Source organism: Gossypium hirsutum, chromosome A10, assembly GCF_007990345.1.
Source record: "Gossypium hirsutum isolate 1008001.06 chromosome A10, Gossypium_hirsutum_v2.1, whole genome shotgun sequence".
NCBI classification, from domain to species: domain Eukaryota; kingdom Viridiplantae; phylum Streptophyta; class Magnoliopsida; order Malvales; family Malvaceae; genus Gossypium; species Gossypium hirsutum.
The window spans coordinates 35397872-35408033 of NC_053433.1; the positions used below are offsets into that span (position 1 = coordinate 35397872).

The 10162-nt window shown below is 28.4% G+C and overlaps 1 protein-coding gene across 1 annotated transcript; it reads left to right on the forward strand.

The window, feature by feature from the left end:
* Nucleotides 1–5190: 5190 nt before the first annotated feature.
* Nucleotides 5191–7510, forward strand: LOC107897878 (uncharacterized). Its single transcript, XM_016823462.2, has 5 exons — nucleotides 5191–5634; nucleotides 6428–6542; nucleotides 6666–6755; nucleotides 6889–6987; nucleotides 7078–7510. The coding sequence occupies exons 1-5, from the start codon at nucleotides 5567–5569 to the stop codon at nucleotides 7177–7179; spliced, it is 474 nt and encodes a 157-aa protein (XP_016678951.2). The 5' UTR covers nucleotides 5191–5566; the 3' UTR covers nucleotides 7180–7510.
* Nucleotides 7511–10162: the final 2652 nt, after the last annotated feature.

Below are 10162 nucleotides of genomic sequence, written 5' to 3' on the forward strand. Positions count from 1 at the left end.
ACAACCAGAGGGACTCGACTTTGCTTTTATTAAAAATATTTTAGATTTACTATTCGATGTTTTTCTTATTCAAAACCGTATTACTATTTTTACTTCAGCATGGAACGAAAGGTTTATATTTCTTTTATAATGCATGAAATTTAGTTAAGTTCAAGATATTCCATTGTTAAGTAGTTATGGCATGAACCCCAATTTTTAATAAAAACATTAGAAATTATCATTTTTCACTGTTATAAATTAATTATATTTTTGACGCATAATTAATCGATATTTAACTAAGTTTACTACTAAACCGAATAAATATTTTAAAATGATTGGTTTCAAAACTCCGTTAGCTTTCTAGGTCACTTCGGTGACTAATGTAACATTCGAATTCGGGTCTAATGTCTGGACTGGGTTGAGGAGGTTACACTTACTGGTTTCAATTAAAAAAAAAACTAGAAACAACACGCATTAAAAAAACCAAAAAATAAGGAAAGAGACTCAAACTTGGGTCATTTAGTGAGAAATAAAAGCATTTAGCCATTTGAAAAAAATTAAGTTATAAAAAAAGTGACTTGTATAAAGCGTTTTAAAAAATCTCATTTTACAATGCGTGTTTTTGTTCAGCTCTTACTCTCGAAATAGATCTACTTTTCTAAATAATGTGAAAATTGGTCTACTTCATTAATTTTTTTTAAAAAAAAATACATATACCATTAATTTTTCCAGATATAAAAATTGTACCCTTTAATAAAATATACTATTAACTAAAAGAATAAATTTATTTAAAATAAATGTATAATTTTATTTATTTTTTTTCGTAAACTTTAGTTTTGACATGTTTGTTGAATCATAAACATTAATATATATTAAGTTGACATTTAAAAAAAAATAAGAACCTATAAGCATGAATGGACGAAGAATATAATAAATTAAGATTTAATAAAAAAACATTTTAAAACAAAAATTAAAAGAGCATAGTTTTTTTTTATTTCTATAACAAGTAAAAATGATTCTAAAACATCAATATATAGATAACATAAACAACTTTAGATTTCACAAATGATATATTTTATCTTGATTTCAAAAGTTTTAATTTAAATTTTAAAATTAAAATATAACAAAAATGATTGGTTTACAATCTTATTTTAATGACAAATTTTTTATATAATATTTTATTATCATACTAAATTTTAAATTAATGAGTAATTAAAATTTTAAAATAATTGATAAATTTTAGTAGATTTTTATCTTTAATTTAAAATATTAAATATTTTTAACAATTTAAATTTATATTGATTTTTCATTATATATATTATTTTTCACGACTTTTAATTTGAATTGATTTATCAATTCAATGTTACCGCTTTTATTAATTTTTAAAATACTTTATCAAATTTTAACATTTAGAAAAACAAATATTATAAATTTTTAAAGGATATTTTAACATAACTTTTTTTTATTACATTTTTACCTCTTCATTATATATTATTATTTTCTCTAAAAAATTATTTATTTTCAGTGGAGAAAATAATTATTTAAATAATTTTATATTAATATATTTGTAATCTCCCTAACCCGGCCCAGACGGTAGACCCGAATTCTGAAGATTACATTAACCATCGAAATGGCTCGGTCTTTATCAAAATTAATTTTTCTTTTAAAACTCAAGTTTATATAGGTGATTTTAAAATATTCTAGTTTAACTTATTAGGAATAGCAGCGGAATTAAAATGTAAGTCTTTTTAATAAAACAATTAGTTTAATCAAATATTAACAAATAATAACCTAAATTTTATAACCTATACTAAATGAGATGCATCTAACAATTAAATTAAAACTAAATTCCAAACCAAAGTTCATAATAAAAGAAAACGGAAAATAATTCAACATCCTAAGGAATTAAAAATAACATTAACGGAAATAAAGATGGAATAGTTGCGTCATAGCTTGAAGGATTATCTGTAAGATGGAAATTAGGGGGGAGTGAGCTATGGAAGCTCAATGTGAGTACCTTTACAATAAACCAAATCATATAGTTATACTTTTAAACTTTAAACAACAACATACGTCATTATCAAGAATCAATCGATTATAATTATCTGTCAATTTCAAATATGGTAATTTAGTGTTGCTACATTAGTCAAGCAATAATAATATTCTCAAATATAGACAATCAAATGAATTAATTTCAAAGTTTTTCCTATTGTTCACAAAAGATATATGCACATAAATCAGATCAATCGTTTTATCAAGTAAACTTAGTCATGTATGCATAAATAGTCAAATATGCAATACAAAAATCGGTTGTCCTACCCCCAACCACTAGCACTCCAAATTTGGGAGTTCCCCAGAATTCCCTCCACCATCACTCCAATTCTGTAGACTTAATACCATATTCAGATTCGAGTAATTGCAAATAAAAGCTGCCGGTAATTGCGGAAACATGATCATATCGCAGATAAGAGCTATTAGAGGGACTGTGAGAGCACAGTGAAAACATCACAGTTAGAAGCTGCTGTAACTGTGGGTACATAGCAAGACAATCGCAGTTGGAATCTACTATAACTATTAGTACACATTGAACGATTAAATGCAGATAAACTACCGGTTCTTCCTCCGATCATATCAACCTAACCCGTGCAAATGCAATATAAATGCATTCCAAGACATTCAATCAATATATCGTTTACTTTTTATCTCATAATGAATCAATGACAATTATCAATAAATTAGACATCCAATTTTTTCCACAAATTAGGCATTCGGATCATTTAATTGGGTCTTCATAAAATAAATGTAATATTATTCACTATTTAGGCAATCAATCAAGAGTAATCCAATCAATAAATTTAATCATCCATATCTTATTGTTCTATTCCTAATCCAGGACCTAATTGCATAATCTAGTTCTCTAATGGCCATTAAAAACCTAATCATGGACTAATTTGAATAAAATAATAAAAGTTAAGACAAAACTATAATTTTTAGTTTCAGGGGCCACAAGGCTGTATGACCAGACCGTGTGTGACACCCGAGGTCATATGCAAAGTAAAGATACGAGGGAATACTGAGGGACATGGCTGTGTGAGAGGCCGTGTGATCCACATGGGCTAGTCACGCACCTGCGTGGTAGGCCGTGCGCAACTTGGCAGTTTCAAAATTTGACTTGATTTTTTGTGAAAGAACACACACCTGACTTTCGAGATCTCGTACGATGGTCCTCACATCCAAGTATGATCTAGATTACCAACATGGGACTTTTGATTGACAAAACGCAAGAATTAATTATGGATTTCAAGATTTGAGAAGGGCTTCGACAAGATCGTAAAAGATTCGTAACGGATGAAAGATCTAATGAAAACTATGATTTTCCAGAATTGATGAGATCTAGCTATTGGGGAGCGGGAAATCTTACCGATTTTGATACAAATTTAGAAATTGATGGCACGAAATTCAATGATTGATAATAAACAATTCGATTGGGACTTGATTGCAAAGTTAAATTTCAAAAACTAAATTTTCAGCAAGAACTTTGAGAGAATTTTGCAAAAGAGGGTTTGTAGAGAAAATTGAGAATAAATAAGAAGAATGGGTGTTTCAATTTGGGTTGAAATCAAATAGGAAATCGTAGTTGTGCTAGGAAGTGGTTTATTAGTGGAACTTTAGAAAGAATAATGTTTGTTTGGCACTTAACCTTTTTTGGCCGAAATTAAGGAAAAAAATAAAGAAAAGGGAGAGAAACCAAGGTGACTTGAACCTAAGATCAAAGGAATGAAAAGGAAAAAGCTTACTATTAGACTAATGCCCATTTTATGGCCATTTTTTACGACAAATAATACATAAGCTAATTAACCTTGGTTCTTTAAGTGCAGAAAAATAAAAGGGAAAAGTGAAAAATGTAGGATTTGAACCTTGGTTCTTCTAAAAATTTTATTAAACTCTTAACTACTAATGTTAAGATATAATTAATGAAAAATTTAAAATTCTAACCACCTAATTTTAGCGGTGTTACAATATTAATAATTTAAATAATATATTAATTATAGGAAAGTTAATATATTATTTAAAATAATTTTATAAATAATTAAAATATTAAAGATTCACTATTTATCACAATATAATTTTTGTGCCTTATTATATGATATGATATATGATATGAGTTAATTGAATCAAAATTAAACATTATAGAACACAATATAACTAATAACCTGAATATATTTGAATCCAATTTAAAATCTACACATAAGTTACTAGTCAAACATGAGATATTAAAATTTCAAAGCTTTACTCTTTGCCAGAGTCTCATTTGGTCTATAAGAATTTTAAATTCTTATTTCTAGTGAATAAAAGGGTTTAATATATGGTTTGATATTCAATTGTGATATATATTTTAAATATGATACTTGTGTTTAATTCAAGTTATAGAATTGATTTGACGAAAAAAAATTGATAATATTATTAGGATTGAATTTTCATGATTTATTAATAGAATAAATTTAGTATTAATTATGATTTTTTTTAATTTTAAGTTGATTTAATGAAAATTATTTGTTATTAACTAATTATAAATTTTCATTAAATCAATCTTAAAAAGTATTTTTAGGTACAAATTATAAATAGGGGAAGGGGGATAACGACCACACGGTTTGCACCCTAGTATTTGGATGTCAACATAGAGCTTAATCACTCCTCCGTTATGCTATTCGCTTTAAAATATAAATTAAATACTAAAAAATTAATATCATTATTTTGAGTATCAAAATGTATGATTTTTATAAAAATACAAGTACCACATTAAATAAAAAAATAGAAGTATTACATTATATATATCAAAATAGATTGTAACCATCTTTTACCCAAAATTTGAATGGCAAAAGTTGTTTATTATTAAAAAAAATTGAATACCAAATGATGTATTAAGAAATGTTTATAAAACTGGACTAATGGTCAAACTGGTCAGATTAGTAGTTCGTTGGTCCAATCAATTCGATTAAATTAGATAAATTATAAAATATTTATAAAAATATAAAATATATATCTAAAAAATTTAAAAATTTGTTTAGTCAATTTTTAATTTGCTTCAATTAGATCGGTCAACCAATCTAAAGTATTTCTTAATATAAATACCCTAGCTGGGTCGGTTTAGTTAAGGATAACTATGATATTAAGCCTTTATAAATGGTAAAAGAGTAATAAAGCTAAAATTCAAACCCAAAAGTAGGGAACTACTAAAATAGTAATAGTGTCGTGAAGAGTCGGATCTTGATTCATGTCTTCCGTGTTCATCTCACTTCAATAAATATCCTTAAATTTTATTACTTTCTCCTTTTAATTTCTTTGTAATTTATGAATAATTGACCTATCAAGATCCCGACCACAAAGCCAAATCCAGCCCCCCCCCCCCCCTCTTCTCAAAAAAAAAAAAATCCCTTTCTTACTTGCTTCTTGGGAGAAACTAAACCTTGAAATCTGCTCTCTTAACACTGTTTTTCGCTCGAAACAGTGTGGAGAACCCTGAAATTCGCTGTATTTGTCTTTTCGCTTGAAACCAAGTGGTAAGAAGATAAAGGGGGAAAAACCAATGGGTTTTGCTTCATTCGCCGGACGAGTTTTCTTTGCTTCTATTTTCATCCTCTCCGCTTGGCAAATGTAATCACTCTTTCTTTATTGTTTTGGATCTCTTTATTCTATTTGTTGGGTTGTTTAAGAAATATGTTTATTATTCAGATCTGTTCCTTTAAAAAAAATTGTTTGTGCCAAGTTTGTTAGTATTTGGGTACTGTTGCATTATTTTCCTTAATTTGTAACTCTTGTTAGTGATGAATTTCGTTGAGGATGTGGTTCGCTTTTCAAGATTTTAAATCTGAGGAGTTTGGAGTCGATGTGAGATTTTTTCTTTTAAGAAAAAGTGTGTTTATACTTAATAGTTTAAATGTTATTAGTTGCCGTGATATAGAAATGGTATGAAAAACCTTTATTTTTTTCTTTATTTTCTGTTGAATAGACATAATATTTCCAAATGCAGAACTGGATGGTTAGTTTTAGTGGATAGGGTAGCATCATTTAAGTACTTCCTGGACAATATTTTTTGTGTAGGCAATGCCATATTCTGAGAAGAAGATGAATTCGGGTATCATGAAGTGGTAATAGATATGAGGCGATAGATATTTGTCATTTGTATAATCAAGCAGTTGATTCAATAACCAAAACCCTGAATTTCTCAATGCTTTGCTGAAATTCTATTCTCACAATTCTGGTTTTGATGTTGTAATTTCAGTAACTACCCCTGTACTGAGTCTAACTGTGCCGTTGCTATATAGTTGTTGAGTCTTTTCTCGTACGATTATAATTTGTATTCGTAGATAGACTGTGTAAAGAGCTCGGCTAGCACCCGTGTTTTAAACACTAAAGATATTTTAGTAGATGTTCAACATGTTGGCAGGTTCAATGAATTTGGGGTTGATGGCGGGCCTGCAGCAAAGGAGTTGATACCAAAGCTTGATCTTGCTAAGAAACATATATCATCTCAACTCCATGTAAATTTGCCAGATATCGAAGTAAGAAATTTATTTTGTATTTGTTGTAATGAATTTCTTTATTATTTTGTATATTCAGTTTGTGTTAGTATGGTTTGCTCGAGTTGTACTTTTGTTTTCTTAAAAGGCGACTTTTTCATACAGGTTAGACAATTAGTCGCAACTGCCATCATTTTGAAAGGACTAGGTGCTATTCTGTTTGTATTTGGCCATGGATTCGGAGCCTTACTCCTGGTTAGAATTTCATTTCATTCCGATTATTATTTCAATTACATTTGGACTTAAAAGGAAGTTTGAAACTGCAGTGAAGAGTTTCTTCTGATTCTACTTTTATGTCTCATTTAATTGTCTTTTTCTTTTGTCATAGTTTGTCTACTTGTTGGTTAGCACACCACTTCTCTATGACTTCTACAACTATCGTCCCAATGAACCCCAATACTCTGTTCTGCTTGGTGATTTCTTGCAGGTATTTAGAAATGCATTCATACCTATTGTGTTGTTCCTAGGGATTGTAATGTATGAACTTCATTGATCATTCTCTTTTAATCAATTGCAGTGTGTTGCGCAATGTGGTGCATTAATTTTCTTTGTGGGGATGAAGAACTCGATGCCAAAGAGGCAACTAAGGAGGAAGGCCCCGAAGCAAAAAGCTACTTAGATGTAATCAAAGAAGTAAAATTTTGGCAATCTCCTGTAATACTTTGCAGGTCTATCTGATTGGTCTATCTGATTGGATCCTTTCTCGATTTCTAGTTTTTATCTGTTCTTTATTCACTGAAACATTTGTACAATTGAATCGGTTGCTCCTTCTCTATTTTCCATGACAATTTGATTGTGTTCAAAAAAAATTGAGGGGTTTAAATCAAAAACCTCTATTTCCTTGTTTGGAATATTAATATTTGATGCAATCATTTATGTATTCAGTAATGGAGCTAGAAATTGCTTATGATATGATCAAAATTCAAGAGATATAGGTTGGATTTATATTACATTTCAGTGTCAGGATCACAAGCTTTGCTTTTTATTGCAATTCAAATAATTGCATCCCTCTATTATCTCTTTAGATATGTTGTTGTTCCACTTGGAGTCATGAATTTGTATTTGGAGTGGATGTTTTGAGGATTTAAAAATGGTTCAGGCTCAATCAGCCGGTAAGAGAACTCCGAAAGCCCCTGAATGAAAGCCCCCTGAATGAGTCGGATTATATATTATTCTCTCTTTTAGAAAATGTAGGCAAATTAATATTTGTAGGTAAGAATAAGAGCAAATTGGTCTTTTCTTTTTAAAATTTTTATCTTTTTATATTGTTAAAAATTGATAAAATAACCAGATAATGACGTGGCATTTCATATGTATATTTGGTTGATGTATATAGACTAGTTTTTAACAGTAAAAATAGATTTAGTTTTTATTTTTAATAAATAGATTAGTTTGTTTTTTCATTTAACATACAATGATTTATTTGTTGAGCATAAGGGTCGAAATATAATCTGACTTTCAATATAGGGGTTTTAATGATATTCTTGCCCAATCAGCTTTTACTTTTTGGATGGCATATGAAAAACCAACTTTTGCTCGCCTTGCTTGAGATTCTTTGCCTTTCTAGAGGGCATGCAACCCAGACTTGAATGACAGTTTGGATCAGTTGTTTTGGCAGGAAAAATATTTTTTGCTGAAGAATGGAGACTGTTGAAGTTGTAATCGACTTGCACAAGAGAGATGTTTGCACGCAACACTTGAGATTCTCTAATTTGTAAGTTGTAAACCTGACATTGTGTTGAAAGTAAGTAGAATGGAGTTTTAATTCCCTCACAAAATTCATCTTACCATTTAATTTTGTTCGTTCAAAATGTAAAAAAAGGACAATAATCAATAAATCGAAAGCAAGCCTTAATGGCTTATCTACGTTCCATGTCTCAATAGCCTTAATCTCACCCTCGAATTCACAGATGTTTGGAGATTAGGCTCCAAACCGAAAACACAAAAATATGATACTCGAAAAACAAAATCCAAAACTAAGGATTTTGAGCTTCCCTTCTCTAAAGTCGGCATTCACCAATTTTTAGATCTCAAGTTTTATTTTATTTGAACAAACAGTTATAATTTCTATGAAATATAAATAAAAAACTCAAAAAGACTTTAAATTTATTTTACGCGGAATAAAATTGCATAATATATATTTTACTAAAGTTCAATAGAGCTTCTCTGAGCTGAAAAGTAAATATAAATTGCGTAGGTTGCCGCTAGAGATGACAAGAGGGAAAGGTTGGGTGGTTTTTTTTGCCCTTCTGACTTCCACCTCATTTATCTTCAATAAAACTCAATCTAGTATGATCTGAAATTAAAATATAATTTATTAACCTTGAATCTGATCTTCGATCTGGCTTGATATGTCATAATTTTTATTTTTATTATTTTTAATGATACTATTAATTGTTTTCTAAATATAACTATGCTAGAGCAAGTATTAACATAAATTTTAAACTAATATTATATATAAGGATATTTTGTTAATTATCTCAAGACTAGCTGTGATGGTTTTTTTCCCAAAATCTAACCCCAGTCCAATTAATTTCACTCCGAATTTTAATTTCAGAATTTTTTTTTGACCGAATCGGATTAGGTCAAAACCCATTATGTTTGAACTTTTTGGTCATCCATAGTTACCTCCATATTTATAGAAAGAGCATATGAAAAAGTCAACTTGTTTCAAAGTCTCAAAACAATCAAATTCCTTGGTCAGCCACCCTAGGCCACATGAGCCTCCTTGTGCGATGGCAATTTTGCTTTCATGGTCCAGTCTTTCCTCTCTTGAATTGGATAAAAAACATCAAATTAATTAAAGGCTCAAATTAATTAAAATTATTTTTCATTAATTAGTATTTTACATAATCTGATTCTTACGCTGTTAAAATAAAAACAAACTTTTATCATATTAGAATATATACATGTAAAATTATAATTATAAATTGTTTGAACTCCAAAATAATTAACAATGATGATCTTTTAATTTAAATTATTTATTTTGAATTTAATTATTTATTTTCTTCATCCAATAAAAATAATACAGATTAATTAAATTATTTTTTAGATCTCTTCCCAAAAATGAGAAAATGAAATTACTTTAATAAGTAAGTTCCACAATCTATTTCTCATATCTATTTATCCATTAGTTCATAATTTGACATGCATACTGTTTAATGTTATTATGATCAAACAATGGGATTGCTTCAACATGTGTAATGTGCGTTGCAATATGTAATTAAGTTTCGGATTTTCATTTATTAATTACATTGACATTAAATCATGAATCAAATAACAAAAATTTCCATGATTGAAATTGAAAATATATATAATTATAAAAGCGATATTTGAAAAGCTTTTGTCTAATAACCTCTTTATTTGTGTATTACCCTTAGAGGATACCTATGATCGCTTAAGGTTATTGTTAATTATGAAATCCTAAGCTTTTGATATAACAACATTTAAGATAAATTTATAGATTATATTTCCTAAGTCATTCGATGAAAAAATGGTTGAAAATTTTATCAAACATTTTCAAAACTTTTAAAATACTCAAAAACATGTTTTTTTTTATCATCCTTACCAAATATTTTTGAGTCAATATCAAATTGTTTTAA

Coding starts and splice junctions, on each gene's coding strand:
- LOC107897878 (XM_016823462.2), top strand. CDS start 5,567: ATGGGTTTTGCTTCATTCGCCGGACGAGTTTTCTTTGCTTCTATTTTC. Junction 5,635..6,427: donor ATCCTCTCCGCTTGGCAAAT/GTAATCACTCTT, acceptor ACATGTTGGCAG/GTTCAATGAATTTGGGGTTG. Junction 6,756..6,888: donor GATTCGGAGCCTTACTCCTG/GTTAGAATTTCA, acceptor CTTTTGTCATAG/TTTGTCTACTTGTTGGTTAG.